General features: G+C 40.8%; 1 protein-coding gene across 1 annotated transcript in view; it reads right to left on the bottom strand.

Moving 5' to 3' along the window:
- TMEFF2 (transmembrane protein with EGF like and two follistatin like domains 2) overlaps positions 1–17,406 on the bottom strand; it is a 1,048,378-nt gene that overhangs the window by 98,406 nt on the left and 932,566 nt on the right. Inside the window, exon 8 of the mRNA XM_073647876.1 lies at positions 1,384–1,507. Coding sequence (XP_073503977.1) covers positions 1,384–1,507 — 124 coding nt within the window. The remainder of the gene's footprint in view (positions 1–1,383; positions 1,508–17,406) is intronic.

Genomic DNA, 17,406 nt, shown 5'->3' with positions numbered 1-17,406 from the left:
CTAGTGGATGACCTGGAAAGCACATTGTGGTGAAAAGAGCAAGCCAACACCTTCACCTTGTCTGCTCTCAGGTCTGGGGCTATGTGAAAATTGTAGCCCGTCATAAGAGAGAGCAGCTGCGGCAATTGTATCAGACTGCTGGATCCAGGTTTCAGTGAGAGTCAGAAGGTTAAGGGAATTTGAAAGGAAGAAATCTTGGATATAAAGGGGTTTATTGCGGGCTGAGTGCGAGTTCCAAACAGCACAGTTAAAAGAGACAGGAGAAGGCAAGAAATTAATGTGTTCTGTATCTATGTAGCAAGTTATGTATTAAGTTACCTTAATAACTGTTCATACATTTGCTTATGTCTTCTCTGTAATTACTACCAGGATCAATCCATTCTGCTGATCATTTTATGATTGGTTGGTGCATTGTTTATGAATTAATCTCCTTTGCTACATATACTATGGCATCCTTCTGGTATTATTTTGTGCTAGCAGCATATTCATATTCAATCTGCATGATTTTCATGCTATACAAAAAATATATGCATAGATATTTCTCTGCTTCATGCAGTCGAACCTTCCGTACCTCTTTCAGGGTCATTGGGATTTCTATCTGAGTATGTGCAGGTGGCTCTGGCTGACCTATCTGACCATCTTTCTAATGTTATATCGGCACGTGCTGTCCATATTATCTTAGCCACAAGATTCATGTGCAGATGCGCGTGCGCAGTATTTGATTTTCTCTGCTTTGTAATATGTACCTTGCATCTGGCCAGGTCTTAACACGCAGGCGCAATGAAAAAGATATGGTTTATGTCTCCTGTTTGCACATTCATAGCGGCATGCGCCGTATATTTATTTTCTGCTTATGTTTTGAAACACATTTTATGTTTCGCTACATGCCGATGCGCTTGCGCAGTATGTACTACGGGATTTTCCCAGTCTGATACAAGCCTTCTGATTGGTTCCATGCTGACGAGTATGTGTCATTGTTTGCCAGTTTCTCAATAAATTTATATTATATTATATTTGGTGATCCCAATTTTCTTAGCATACTTCTTTTCTCTTCTTCAATAGTTTATTCTCTTTCATCCCTATGACATTGCCTTTTTACGATTCAATGGTGTCATAGTAGGTTGAAAATACACGTCCACTGAGCTGAAAGAAATGACCCACCCAGCTGAATGATATGAAATATAACACATTAGCTGCCAATCATTTCTGCCCCGGTTTCTCGACAATGGAGTGGGGAAAATAAAAATGAAAAAAAAAAAATCATTTTTATGTATACTCCTGTTACTATGTGCAGGAAGGTTTAATTTATAAGGTCAAAAGTTGTGAAAGATCTTCTTTAAGCTGTAGCGGCTGACATGTCACTAGGCCTCAATGATCTCTTACCTGCAGTATGGCTCCAGCATGTTGCTTGAATGCTCACATTTGCCATGTTTGCAGAAGCCTTCATATGCATCCGTACAGGAAATGTGTACTCCTCTAGCACTTTCTTCTAATTTATTTGCATTCTCTGCAAAAAAAATACAGTATTAGCAAAGAAATCATAATATCCTAAAAAGTTCAACAATTTTTCTCTGTTAACTTTGCAGTTACTATAATTTTACACATACTTATCAGGCTGCTTATATAACACCCATAATACACCTGGATTTAATAACGGACAATTTTATATCTCCTGGGTCTAAGACTTTAATTCTTCAAAAAACTGGAAAGGGCGATCTGATTGTCAATTTGTGAGTTTTTTGTAAAATGAAAACATTTATTTGTCATAGGCAACTAAGGTACTTTATTTTCCAATTTCACCAGTGTACCCACTGAGTTTTTCATGGGGAAGACGCTTCAGGAAACAACATGTTTATTCCTGAAGCATGTTTTTTTCCGTCATTTTCTGAGCGTTTTTTGTGATGTCTTTCTTGCAGGCGTTCCTTTAAAACTAGCATTATATTAACTGCTGAGTATCTTCCAAGCTGTCTGGAGAAAGTACAAGTCATTTCTTTTAGCTACTTTAACTCTTTGCAAACCTGAACCATTAATAGAACAGCAAGTCGTATTTACATTGCAGTGTATATGTTCATTCTTTTTGGTGTTTATTTAGCACTTTTTTCAGGTGGGTTTAAGAGGGTATCCACCTGAAAAAGACATCACGTACACATACCCTAGAGTTGCCCCTGCCTCACTATAAGTATGGTAGATTGGAGATATTGTTAGACTTGAGTCAGGAACGTTTCCTTGAGCTTATGCCTTGTCCTGATCTCTACTGACCATCACACTTTTTCCCACATTACAGAGGTGTCACTCTCATTCTTTTTCCCAATCTAAGATGTGCTTTGATAAGATTCAGTTTTTTTATACAATGGTCTTCTTTCACCTTCCCTTACAGGCCCGCGTTATGCAGAGCTTTTTGTATGATTGACTTCACTCTCAGCTACAGAACTCTGTTGCTGCTTCAAAGTAATTGTTAGCCTCTCAGTGACCCTCACAAAGCTCCTGGATGATTGTACATGGAGCTTTGAGAGACAGTAGAGTTGATCTGACAGAGATTTTACATCCAAATTACTGAAACAACAGTACTTGAGATAGACAATCGACTGTAAACACTTGGATATTTATATCTTCTTTTATACTTATGTAACAAAAAAAGAACTTTACCAATGTAAGAAATTGCATCTGTGCATTAACAGAAACCTGTGATATCCCAAAACGTTATTAACCTGCAGATACGATGTTAATCTGCAGGTTGAGTGGTCTTGCACGATTATACCGGACAAGTGCTATCCATGGTTTTCACACATAGCACTTGTACCCATGATATTCTATGGGGCTGTGCACCAGTCTGATTTTTTCCTCGGACCAAGTGGTCTAAAGAAAAACTCAGAGACATGTCCGGTTTTGATCGGAGTGTCGGCAATGCAAGTCTAGGTGTCCGTGAAATACAATGGACTGCGCTCAAATGACATCCGAGTGTAGTCCGATTTTTACACACTGACAGATTTTAGCTTTTTTTTTCTCTCCTCCTCCAAGAAAAACTGGTCCCAATCTGATCAAAGTCTGTTTTTCTCAGAAGGAGAAAAAGCAGTTGTGTCCTCTTACCCTCATAATGTTGTAAAGCTGTGAGGCTGGAGGGAGGAAATAAACGTTTTTCCTCCAGGCAGCCTCAAGCTTTCAGTCACAGAGGGGCGGCTTCAGTCACAGCTCAGTATAAAGTGAGCAGTGGCTGAAACCATGCCCTGACACTGACTGACAGCCGGGTCAGCACTAATGCACTGCTGAGTTGGCTGTCAGTCAAAGCCGGGGAGTGGTTACTGTCGCCGCCGCTCACTATGTACTGAGTGGTGACTCAAGCCGTGCCAGCTGTATCTCTGTCACTGAAAGTCAGAGGCTGACAGGAGGAAGAAGTTCATTTTCTGCTGGTATCCCGGCTCTCAGTGCGATGGCCGCATTACTTTACAACACTATTTATGTGCAGATTAACACCATAGCTTTAGGGCAATAGCCTTTTTTCACATGACAGGTTCCATTTAAGCACAATTTAAGTAATTCTACTTAGATCTATACATGTATACACTTTGCAGGTTGTAGCCAGGGCATCCTTAAAGAACATTTAGGTTTTACAATGCTAACTGAAAAGCAACCAGAAAATAGTGTACAAAAAAATTAGGGTTCTACATCTTTTGTTTTATTTATTTCAGATTTAGCGCTCCTTATCCCAGCATATGTCTAACAGAAGTAGGAAATCCTGTAGTACAATCTGATACATAAAACTATTTCATGTACTGTAGGTATTATCCCACAACAAGAATTTACTGTATATGTAATAAATGTTGTTCACAGACTATTCCATTAATGGGAATTTCTCAGCAGGAACAGAATGCAAGACAAGCAAACACCATTTATTCACCTTAAAGTGTAGAGATATCAGCTTTCAATGATTTAGTGAATCTTCTGTAAAAACCATGTTTTAATTATTACTGTAATTTTTGCAAACATTCATAAATAGTAGTTCATGCACGGGCATTTCCACCTCTGACTTTGATTGACATATTTTTCTTCATAGTGCTGATAGAGAGAAACTGTCAATTACAAGCATTGAGCATCAATTTTAAGCAAATATCAGAGGAGTGTGGAAATGCCAATTTTCAACCAGAAACAACAGACAATTTTTCTTCTGTATTGTAATTTGTATGCAATCTGTTTTTATATATAATCAGTTATTAAAATTTACAACACTAAACTGTTATGGGGTATGACTGCGGGATAGCAAGTGTGCTCGTATTCTAACCCTCAGGCTAGGGGTCCCTAGGTATCCTGATTCCCAGGATTACTCCTGAAGGTGGAGATGCCTGGGCCTTGTTCCTTACTGTCCTTCTAAGCAGCACTACTCTGTACAGTGTATGGGAGAAATACAAAAACAAGACAGACAGGGCAGGACTGAAACACTCTCACACAACATACTCTCAGGGAAATACACAAAGGGATAGAAAGTGTAAAGCCCAAGAGGCAACAAAATAATATAAAGACACCAAGCGAAAAAGGAAAGGGTTAACCAATCACTGCTTGCAACAACTTTGTAAAAATAACCACTAAACCAGAATGTGTCCACATCTCCAGAACAGGATAGAGAAAACTATTGCTGGCATTCCCTGAACAATGGAGCCAGGTTAAATAGGGAAAACGCACACATGACTGGTTCTCCTGCAGACTTATCATAGGCAATCAGCAAGCTAAGTCCAGCAGAGATTTAACTCCTTCTAACCTGCCTAGAAGCTGCAGCTCTCGAAGACGATGCCTGAGTCACTTTGTGCTGACCATAGCGATCTCTAGAGTCACAAGGAGGAATATAAAATCTGAGGAATCCACAGACCCTGACGCCGCCATGAGAGTTGGAGATGTTTAAGAAAACTTCCTTGTGACATACGTGTAAACACAGTTTTCTATGTTAAAGACTTGCAATATATTCATAAAAATCGGAGTTCGTTAAGGGATCACACGTGGTCGTTATGGGATCCGATTTTTTCTTGCACAGAGATAAACTTGAATTGGTGAGTCTCATTCAAAATATGGGCGAGACTAGTGCATGAGGAGGTTTTTTATAGTGGACATTTGGTCCATGTAAAAACACAGTTATCTGAACAGCCCTATCGAATAACATTGGTCCGAATACTGACAGTTTTTTTTCCAAGGACAGCGCTTGGATGGAAAATGCGATCGTGTGAATGTAACCTGTAAGAGGTCTGGTCATCAGGTCAAAAGTGTCTAGTTTTTGATCTTATCCTATTCTGCCTGCACCCGAGTATGCTGTTATTTCTTATTTTTTTTAATCCTCCGTACTGTTCCAGAGATATGACCTTTTTATTCAGTGCTAATTTTTATGGTATTTACAAGGAGTCGTGGCTCTAAGAGTAATAATGCAGAGCAACCTAAAGACCTACCCCAGAGAATCCTGAGAGCCATGCCCCTTTGGTAAAGAGTAAGACCATAAAGATTAGTATTAAATGAAAAGGCCCATTTGACTGGAACTATATGTTAGATTTAAGGAAAAAAAATAATAATATCTTATTCAGTAAAGAATCAGGAATGAAATAAGAGCAGAAACTGGTCAATTTTGTCATAAAGACAAGTCCTTTTTAAATTCTGTCCTCAGATAGGATACCAGATTAAAAGTTTTCTTTAATCTATGTTTTTTCTAATAACAAGTGGGAAACCTCTTTTTACTGTATATCTCTATTAATAGTGCAGTGGTATTTGTAAGCCAAAACCAGGAGTAAAACAGAATTTTTAGCAAAATATGCACAAAATCAATTGAACAATTGCAGCAACTTTAATATAATAGTAATTGTGGGACAATACGTATTTTTTATCTGCATTACCCCATATGTTCATAAAGTGTTGCTATTGTAGTACTGTAGTTTCTAAACGTTGCCTCAAATATAAAGTGACCTTCTTCTTCTGACATTGAACATAGAATTATTATGGAATATGTTAGAATTTTTTGTCTTTTTTGCACTGCTATCATATACATACATGGACACGGACTATTGATATGCACTGCACTTCCATATTATATAGACTTTAGACCAAATGAGTGCTCCACATATGCTATAATTTCCATCCATTTTTAGCTTTCACATTATAAATATTGTAGACAGATAGAATTAAATATTCAGAATATTATGGAATATTTATTTGTAGAACACACGATACATGGTCTTCCTTTTAGCACAAGCGGTGTCATGTCCTACATAATTTCACATCCCAGCAGTATTATTCCCTGGTGGCTTCAAAGGCCGTATTTGGCAGAGGTAGAAAACTAGTCATGTTAATAGAAACTGTCAGGTGATATCTGCAACAAGATAGCACTGTAGTTGGCTCCAAGGCACAAAACAGGATGACAAAAAATGTGACAGACATTTATATGGTGTAACCAATTAGGAGAACTTATTTGTGGTTAGGATTACAGTAGCTACTGTTATAGTACAACAGCAAGAAAAGGTAATTTATCAAAAAATAGATAGTTGTAAAGTTTATTATCAGACACAGAACAGAAATAAAGACATTAAAAAATGCAACCAGTTCATTCAAATAGGATCATAATAAGGTTATAAAAAACTAAAACCCCAAAACCTCTAACTGCAATGAATGTAGGGGACTAGATAAAATAAGTTGCCCCAAGGGAATATGCACTAATAAACAAAAGGAAAAGTGGGAAAAGTGACCACAATTACTATTAAAGACTTGAGCAAAGTCATGGTCAGTATATTTTACTGTCATTTAGTCACAAACGTATGTAATTTAATGTTGTACTACATAACTACTATTGGTTGTTTGGGATTTCCATGGAACTGTATATCTATGTATTTCTATGTTATCAATCATGGACTGAAATCAGCTGTACTTCCTCACTAAATTTGAATCAGAACAGAATCTTCCAGGTGAGCTCAATTAGGGACATAGAATTATGTGGTTTACAGTGCTCTGGAATATGTTGGCACTAGAAATTACTAAATTCATTCGTTGATTCATGGCGAATCAAATTCAAGTCAAATTTCCTTAAGTTTGAGGATTCAAGGGAATTTGAACAGTTTGAGATTTGAGAAGCAGTTTGCAAACAAAAAAAAAAATGACACCATTTCAAACACTGCTGAAGCTTCATAGAGCGAACAAATGTAATTTTGCACTTCCGCTTTGGCTTCCCCATAATGTCCGGTAGCTATGACATCTTAACATACTTTGTACAGAGGTGTTAGTACCTGAGTCATCACAGATCATTGTTTCCCAGCAGAGCCATTTTACATCTCCACAGTCTATGGGGTAAGTCTCTCACTACTAGAGTGTGAGCGCTAATAGTCAGCAGAGTCCTCTCTCTCCTGTAGAGTGTAAGCTCTTATGGCCAGCGGAGTTCTCTTTCTTCTGTAGAGTGTAAGCTCTTATGGTAAGAGGAGTTCTCTCTCTTCTGTACAGTGTAAGCTCTTATGGTCAGAGGAGTTCTCTCTCTTGCCTGTAAATTGTAAGCTCTTATGGACTTAGGTTCTTTCGTTCTCTGTCCTGTACCCACTGTGTATTTTACAAGCAATTATACGTTTTCCAGTAATGAAATTTGCGCAAATTTGTTTGTCTCAAATCCAATTTTGAGGGAAAATTTCACCACGTCAACGAATTTGAATTTCAAAATATTCACTCATCTCTACTTGGCACCACATAAGTGACAGAAATGAAAGACCAAAAAAATTAATATCAATCACTTGAGTTCTGATAAACAGTGGATTTGCATGCATCAGGGTTGTGAGTGATTTAATAGATGAATTTTTCCTTAATAGATGCCTTTCACTTTAAATCCATGTTAATAAATAGAATTTTTGTAGCATTATTCTATGTCCTCTTTTACTATTTTAAAAATCTTAGAAGACAAATGTTATAAACGATTTAAATAAAAAAATTGACATTTTTAGATTATTGATAAGTATATTGTTTTTTTTGTTCGTTTTTGGTGGCTAGATTAGTGCTAAAAGAGAAGAACACCCAATTTCTGTTTATTCACTCTTTGCCTAAGTTCACACAAACATAGAAAATCATCCATTTTCATCTAGAAAAAAAATCACACACATTGCTTTCTGTATACTATCCGTATGCAATTTTTATGCCATCCGTATGACCATTTTTGACATCCGTATAGTATCTGTGTCACTACTGTTTTTAATACATTAATTTGTAAAATTCCAGCTAGAAAATTGCATTGGATCTATTAAAAACGTATACCATATAATTGGCGACCATAAAGCATTTGTTTTTTTTGTGCAACCATTGAAATACAGTATATAGGCAAAGCTTGGTCCATGTGCTATCTATGCGTTTTTCTTATAGACAAGACTTGGACTGAAAATATGTCTGAATAAAACTTCGGAGCATTCACCTACTATGATGGCAGTGAAAAGAAGCCACTCAGTGCATTGATTCTCACAGCCTGGCCTGTACAATAGTAGCAATTATTCTGCTGTCCATGAAAAAGAAGAGATTCTGAGCATGTATGACCACTGTCTCTGACATTTGGGGGAATTAAAGGGGTTATCCACTACAATTGAAAATAGCCCAATGTATTTTTATGATGCATAGAAGCTTCTGCGTAAATACCTTCCTCAGCTGTTTCTGCCTGTGAGCGGCGCTGTCCTTGGCCGCTCACAGACGACCCCCTCCTGACGTCACGTCAAGTGAGGCGTGACTTAGCGCTGGGGTTCCCGCCGTGACTGCTGGGTTCTGCGTGGGGTTACCCGCTGCGTCACACCCAGCATCCACCGCGCGCTTTCCCAATGAATGGGGAGAGGGAGAGCACGCGGTGGATGCCAGGTGTGACGTGCGGAGTAGCCCCGCCCACAGCCCAGCATCCACCGTGGAACGCAGAAGAGAGAGACCCCAGGCTGCACCCGGAACCATGACGTGATATCAGCGGATGTCAGAGCCGGCTGCAGCCGGGGCTCATGTGATGCCTGTGAGCAGCCAGTGATAGCGTCGCTCACAGGCAGAAACAGCAGAGGAAAGTATTTACAAAGAAACTTCTATTCATCATAAAAATACATTGGGCTATTTCCAATAGTAGTTGACAACCTCTTTAAAGGAACATCAGTAGGTGTCAGGTCAAAATAGAATGGGAATATCTAGACACAAGTATTTTTAAAGAATAATTTCAATTGAAAAACTACTCGAGTTTACATGTTCTAACCGAGTAACTTAACATTTATTTGTAGTACAACTCATTTAACACACAATACAACAAATTTAAGAACTTTAAGGCATGAATGGTCTTTAAAGGGGTGGTCTGAAGGCAAACATTTTTTATTTAAATTGCTATCTATTTGATGATATAATTTAAGCTATTTTCTAATATACAGTACTTGCTTTAAAAATTCCCCACCGTTCGATACCTACACTATCTAACTATTCTTTATTTACTTCCTTTCTTATGACAATTCATTTGAGAGCCACCAGTGCATCCTGGGATACTCAAATGTAGCATCATCAGAGCAGGGAGCAGTGGGAAGAGGCTGTGATCAGAATCACAGTCTCAGCAACCTTCTGGAAATGAAGCATCATCAGTGACATCCGTTTCAGAGGCGGAGCTGGTCCCCACTCTTTTGCTACTCTGTACAGTGTATTATGTGCAATAATTGAAGAATACATGCGCTGCCCAAGGTTCAAAGATATGAACACACACGAAGCTGAAGCATGAATGCGGTTTATTATGTCATCACATTGACTACAAGGATCACTGTATTTTGGTCCTGAGGAAGAGGTTTGAAAACCTTGAAACGCGTTGACATAAACCACTTTCAAGATTTACCTTTGTGTGTTATCGTATCTTTGAACCTTGTGCAGCGCGAACTCTGAGCCACCGTATTCCTCAATTAATGCAACGTATCTCCTTGGTGGTCCTGCTGCACCTTTACATGCTTCTATAGGAGTTGTGGCTGTCATAACCCTATCAGGTGAGCGTAACTATAATATTTTACATAACTTGGTTATCAGATAAGATCCTATTTGTGCTTTTTGTCTCATCAGTTTTACAATATGATTAACAGTGTGTTATGTGCACAGTGACAGCGCCCCCTCTCTTGTCAGCTCAGATCTGCAATAATGAGTCAGAAACACAGCGATGATAAAATATCTGGCAGGTAGGAGATCAGCTCTACCCCTGCAGGTGACGCTATTGTAATACCACTGAGTTGCCGGCTCATTACTGCAGATCTAAGCTGACAGGAGAGCTGGCGCTGTCACTGTGCACAGTGCACAGTGCACAGTGCACAGCGCAGGGACAGAGCGGGGACCAGCCCCATCCCTGAAACGAGTGTCACTGATGATGCTTCATTTCATGGAAAGGGCAGAGGCTGTCACAGTGGCTGCAACAACTGCCCGCTGCTCTGATGATGATTCGTTTGAGTATCCCAGGATGAACTGGGGGTTCTCAAATGAATTGTCATCAGAAAGTAAAAAAAAACAGACTAACAGTTAGACAGTGTAGTTAGGGAATGGTAGGGAATTTTTAAGGCAAGTATATTAGAAAATAGCATAGATTGTGGCATCAAATAGATAGGGATTTAGCCCCTTAGTGACCAATAGACGTCTTTTTACTGACCTGTGATATATAAGACTAGCGTTCCCCGACAGGTGACAATGCTGTAATTGTCACCTGTACACTATAGCTGACAACTTGCTGCATCAGCCAGGATCAGTGTGGGCTCCCTCTTTAACCTCATCGGCACCCTGAGATATTGATTGTGTGGTCCTAATGTTTGTCTTGACAGTTCATGGCCAAATAATGGCGTCAAAGTCTGCCAGCTATAGCGGCCTGTTCAGAAGTTATTAAAATTTAGGTGGTAAAAATAAACTTTTTCATTCTTGTCATGCCACTTTCGATTACTTCCTGAAAAGAACCAGAAGGGTTAATGAACTACATGAAAGCAATTTTAAATACAGTGAGGGGTGCAGTTTTTAAAATTGTATGACTTGTGGGTGGTTTTCAACACATAAGACCCCCAAAGTCACTTTAAAACTGAACAGGACCCTATAAAGATGTATATATATATATATATATATATATATATATATATATATATATATATATATATATATATACAGTGCTGGCCAAAAGTATTGGCACCCCTGCAATTCTGTCAGATAATACTCAGTTTCTTCCTGAAAATGATTGCAATCACAAATTCTTTGGTATTATTCTCTTCATTTAATTTGCTTGCAAGGAAAAAACACAAAAGAGAATGAAGCAAAAATCAAATCATTGATCATTTCACACAAAACTCCAAAAAAGGGTTGGACAAAAGTATTGGCACCCTCAGCCTAATACTTGGTTGCACAACCTTTAGCCAAAATAACTGCGAACAACCGCTTCCTGTAACCATCAATGAGTTTCTTACAATGCTCTGCTGGAATTGTAGACCATTCTTCTTTGGCAAACTGCTCCAGGTTCCTGATATTTGAAGGGTGCCTTCTCCAAACTGCCATTTTGAGATCACTCCACAGGTGTTCTATGGGATTCAGGTCTGGACTCATTGCTGGCCTCCATAGAAGTCTCCAGTGCTTTCTCTCAAACCATTTTATAGTGCTTTTGGAAGTGTGTTTTGGGTCATTGTCCTGCTGGAAGACCCATGACCTCTGAGGGAGACCCAGCTTTCTCACACTGGGCCCTACATTATGCTGCAAAATTTGTTGGTAGTCTTCAGACTTCATAATGCCATGCACACGGTCAAGCAGTCCAGTGCCAGAGGTAGCAAAGCAACCCCAAAACATCAGGGAACCTCCGCCATGTTTGACTGTAGGGACCGTGTTCTTTCCTTTGAATGCTTCTTTTTTTTTCCTGTACACTCTATGTTGATGCTTTTTCCCAAAAAGCTCTACTTTTGTTTCATCTGTCCAGAGAACATTCTTCCAAAACGTTTTAGGTTTTCTCAGGTAAGTTTTGGCAAACTCCAGCCTGGCTTTTTTATGTCTCGGGGTAAGAAATGGGGTCCTCCTGGGTATCCTACCATACAGTCTCTTTTCATTCAGACGCTGACGGATAGTACGGGTTGACACTGTTGTACCCTCGGACTGCAGGGCAGCTTGAACTTGTTTGGATGTTAGTCGAGGTTCTTTATCCACCATCCGCACAATCTTGCGTTGAAATCTCTCGTCAATTTTTCTTTTCTGTCCACATCTAGGGAGGTTAGCCACAGTGCCATGGGCTTTAAACTTCTTGATGACACTGCGCACGGAAGAAACAGGAACATTCAGGTCTTTGGAGATGGACTTGTAGCCTTGAGATTGCTCATGCTTCCTCACAATTTGGTTTCTCAAGTCCTCAGACAGTTCTTTGGTCTTCTTTCTTTTCTTCATGCTCAATGTGGTACACACAAGGACACAGGACAGAGGTTGAGTCAACTTTAATCCATGTTAGCTGGCTGCAAGTGTGATTTTGTTATTGCCAACACCTGTTAGGTGCCACATGTAAGTTACAGGTGCTGTTAATTACACAAATTAGAGAAGCATCACATGATTTTTCAAAGGGTGCCAATACTTTTGTCCACCCCCTTTTTTAGGTCTGGTGTGGAATTATATCCAATTTGGGTTTAGGACAATTCTTTTTGTGTTTTATTCATTGAAGACAAATTAAATGAGGATAATAATACCAAAGAATTTGTGATTGCAACCATTTTCAGGAAGAAACTGAGTATTATCTGACATACAGTGCTGGCCAAAAGTATTGGCACCCCTGCAATTCTATATATATATATATATATATATATATATATATATATATATATACATACATACATACACATACACACACACAGTACAGACTAAAAGTTTGGACACACCTCATTTAAAATTTTTTATGTATTTTCATGACTATGAAAATTGTACATTCACACTGAAGGCATCAAAACTATGAATTGACACATGTGGAATTATATGCTTAACAAAAAAGTGTGAAACAACTGAAAATATGTCTTATATTCTAGGTTCTTCAAAGTAGCCACCTTTTGCTTTGATGACTGCTTTGCACACTCTTGGCATTCTCTTGATGAGCTTCAAGAGGTAGTCACCGGAAATGGTCTTCCAACAATCTTGAAGGAGTACCCAGAGATGCTTAGCACTGGTTGGCCCTTTTGCCTTCACTCTGCGGTCCAGCTCACCCCAAACCAACTCGATTGGGTTCAGGTCTGGTGACTGTGGAGGCCAGGTCATCTGGTGCAGCAACGTATCACTCTCGTTCTTGGTCAAGTAGCCCTTACACAGCCTGGAGGTGTCTTTGGGGTCATTGTCCTATTGAAAAATAAATGATGGTCCAACTAAACGAAAACCGGATGGAATATCATGCCGCTGCAAGAAGCTGTGGTAGCCATGCTGGTTCAGTATGCCTTCAATTTTGAATAAATCCCCAACAGTGTCACCAGCAAAGCACCCCCACACCATCACACCTCCTCCTCCATGCTTCACGGTGGGAACCAGGCATGCAGAGTCCATCCGTTCACCTTTTTTGCGTCGCACAAACACACGGTGGTTGGAACCAAAGAACTGAAATTTGGACTCATCAGACCAAAGCACAGATTTCCACTGGTCTAATGTCCATTCCTTGTGTTCTTTAGCCCAAACAAGTCTGTTCTGCTTGTGGCCTTTCCTTAGCAGTGGTTTCCTAGCAGCAATTTTATCATGAAGGCCTGCTGCACAAAGTCTCCTCTTAACAGTTGTAGAGATGTGTCTGCTGCTAGAACTTTGTGTGGCATTGACCTGGTCTCTTAACTGAGCTGCTGTTAACCTGCGATTTCTGAGGCTGGTGACTCAGTTAAACTTATCCTTAGAATCAGAAGTGACTCTTGGTCTTCCTTTCCTGGGGCGGTCCTCATGTGAGCCAGTTTCTTTGTAGCGCTTGATGTTTTTTGCAACTGCACTTTGGGACACTTTCAAAGTTTTCCCAAGTTTTCGCACTGACTAACCTTCATTTCTTAAAGTAATGATGGCCACTCGTTTTTCTTTACTTAGTCCTACTGAATAGACTGTTAGAATCTGTATTATGGCAAAAAAAGCAGCTATCAGCTGTGTATCCACCTGACTTCTGCACAACACAACTGTTGGTCCCAACCCCATTTATAAGGCAAGAAATCCCACTTATTAAACCTGACAGGGCACACCTGTGAAGTGAAAACCATTTCTGGTGACTACCTCTTGAAGCTCATCAAGAGAATGCCAAGAGTGTGCAAAGCAGTCATCAAAGCAAAAGGTGGCTACTTTGAAGAACCTAGACTATAAGACATATTTTCAGTTGTTTAACACTTTTTTGTTAAGTATATAATTCCACATATGTTAATTCATAGTTTTGATGCCTTCAGTGTGAATGTACAATTTTCATAGTCATGAAAATACAGAAAAATCTTTAAATGAGAAGGTGTGTCCAAACTTTTGGTCTGTACTCTATATATTTATATATATATATATATATATATATATATATATATATATATATAAAAATAAGTTTTGTAAATTTCCTTAAAAAAATGAAAAATTACTACTACATTTTTAAATCTCCCAAAATGCTGACAAAATAAAACAACACTTTACAAATGGTGTTGATGTAAAGCAGACAGGAGGGAAATGTTATTTCTTAATGTTTTTGTGTGGTATGACTATTGGGATTAACCTCTTTATGACAACATCAGTAATAGTACGTAGCTGCGCCCTGGGTCTTATGGACCAGCTACGTACTATTACACGGCATCTTTAATGCGGGACCGAAACCAAAGTTGCTGTGATCGCATTAAGTTTCTGGCGCCATCATATCTTGGGGTAGATGGCGCCATCATCCTGGGGGTGGCGCCACCCCCCTGCTTCCACGATCGCTGTGATAGGCTGTTCAATTCTGAACAGCCAATCACAGCATTTCTCACTGTTTCCAGCAATCAAATTGCGGAAGAGCACCGATCCTACGCTGTTGCCTAGGAACCCCAGCCCTGGCCCCAACTCACTATCATCGGTGCGATCGCCGATCACATCGATCGCACCGATCATAGCGGGACCGCGCGGTGACAGGGCAGTCACGGGGCGGGGACTGGCTTGTGACCTGCTGGCCACCTCCCTGTGACCCCCCTGTGATGTGATCAGAGGCCCCAGACAGCTCTGATTGGAGTGATCGATGATGAAATTGAGCATTCCAATCAGAGTACCTGAATACAGGTTACAGGTCGGTGTCACCTCTCTGTGACCCCCTGTAATGTGTGCAGACCTCCAATCAGAGTACCTGAACACAGGTGACCCCCTGTGATATTTCCCAGGCCCCAGCCATCTCTGATTGGTGCGATTGATGTCATCATCGATCGCACCAATCAGAGTACCTGACTGGGTGGTGACCAGCCTGTGACCTGGCTGTCACCACTCTATCACCCCCCCTTTGACAGCCCTGCAGATCCTCACACTTGGTGAGGATTTCTACAGAGCCGTCACACTGCTGATCTCTCTGCTGAGCCTTGTACTGCCACAGCATTTGTGACACCACAAGACCTTCTTCTACCTCCTCCAGGCTCCGGTCTCCAGGCTCCAGGTTCCTGCTCTGGTCTCCAGGTCCTGCTCTAGGTGCCTGCTCTGGGCTCCAGGCTCAGGCTCAAAGCTTTAGTCTCCAGGCTTCTGCTCCGGTCTCCAGCTCCTGGTCAGGTCTTCTGCTGATCCTGCTGCTGCTGAAAGAAGAACAGAGAAGACTTTGGTAAGTCCATCTCTGATCTCCCCTCATCCACCTCAATCCCCCTCTCCCCCCTCTTTTTACCCCTGTCCCCACCCCAATCCCCCTCCCCCCAGTTTTTTTATTTTGTGAGTCCTGCAGCGACCGAGCTACATCACTAATCAACGTCCGTGCTCCCTGCTTTTCAGGACTTTATTTTGTCCCGGTCAGTTCTCTCCCCCCCACTTTGCACCACCTCCGTGCGTGCATCCAACAGTCGCCGAGCATTGATCGGTGACGTAAATCACCGATCAGCACTCGCGCTCGCCAATTTTTTTTCCACTAACCTTTTTTCATTTCTATAGGGCGGTCGCGCTGTCCGACTGTGCGTCGTGCTGGACCTTGCGGTGCCATAGAAGCCTGTGACACCACAATCGCCGCTCCTGCTATCACGACAGAAGGATTTTTTGATCTCTCCTCATCCACCCCAATCCCTCTCTCCCCCCTTCCCATCCCCCTTTCTGCCATCAAGTGCTGATCATTACTTGTTCAGAACTAGATCGCTCGACTGTTGTCCATTTTTTTTCCGTGCTTCCTGCAGCGGTCGAGCGATGATCAGTGACCACAGATCACTGATCCACACTCGTGCTCGCTGTTTTACACAGCCTTGTTCTTTGCACCACATCGACACGCACATCCAGCAGTCGCCGAGCGTTAATCAGTGACATAGTTCACCGATCCGTACTCGTGCTCGCTGTTTGCACCACCTACGGTTTTTCCTTTTTTTTACCTCTTTTCTTTTTTCAGAAAAAAAAAAAAGTTTACACCCAAGCACACTGACACACACAAACTCTAAATAAAGTACTGACACATACGTACAGTACCACATACATAACAAAAAAAAATTCCAGAAACTTGCTATTCAGCGGAGGAGGCATATGCCTTCCTTGCCTCCGACACTGACAGTAAGGGCGAGGGTCCCACATTTCTTTATTTTTTCAACTCCTCTTCCACCTCAGGTGCTGCTGGACGGCCACGCAGTCGCCCCAGGAGAGAAGATGAACCTGCGCCCCCCACTACTGACCCCATATGGACCTCACCCACCAAAAATTATGAGCCATTGATTCCAGATTTCGTGGCAGAATCAGGAATCAAGTTGGACACCACTCGCCTCACAGAAATAGAGTCTTTTTCTCTGAGGATTTTATAAACCTCATGGTGGGCCAAACTAATTTGTATGCTCATCAATTTTTGGAACAAAACCCCTCTTCATCATTTTCTAACTGGTCTCCTGTAGACGCAGAAGAAATTATGAAGTTTTGGGGCCTGGTTCTTCATATGAGGATCCTGAAGAAGCCAGAAGTTCGGCAACACTGGAGTGTTGACGTTTTGTATAACACTCAAGTGCTTCGAATGGTCATGTCCCGGACACGTTTTGAGGTCATCCACAAGTTCTTGCATTACAATAATAATGCAAGGTGTCCTGCACGCGATGACAGGAACTTTGATCGTCTTTTCAAAGTTCGGCAGGTCATCGAACACTTCAACAAGATTGCTGAAGTGTACGTGCCCCAAAGGGATATCTGTGTGGATGAGTCCTTAATCGCTTTTAAGGGGCGGCTTGGATTCCGTCAGTAACTGCCCAGTAAGAAGGACAGATATGGAATCAAGCAGTGTAAACTTTGTGAGAGTACCTCAGGGTACACTCACAAGTTTAGAGT

This window comes from Phyllobates terribilis, unplaced genomic scaffold (genome assembly GCF_046119375.1).
Source record: "Phyllobates terribilis strain yellow unplaced genomic scaffold, ASM4611937v1 Scaffold_9__5_contigs__length_417890890, whole genome shotgun sequence".
Lineage (NCBI taxonomy): Eukaryota > Metazoa > Chordata > Amphibia > Anura > Dendrobatidae > Phyllobates > Phyllobates terribilis.
The sequence above is the reverse complement of the archived record's forward strand: the minus strand, read 5'-3'. Positions and strand labels throughout refer to the sequence as shown.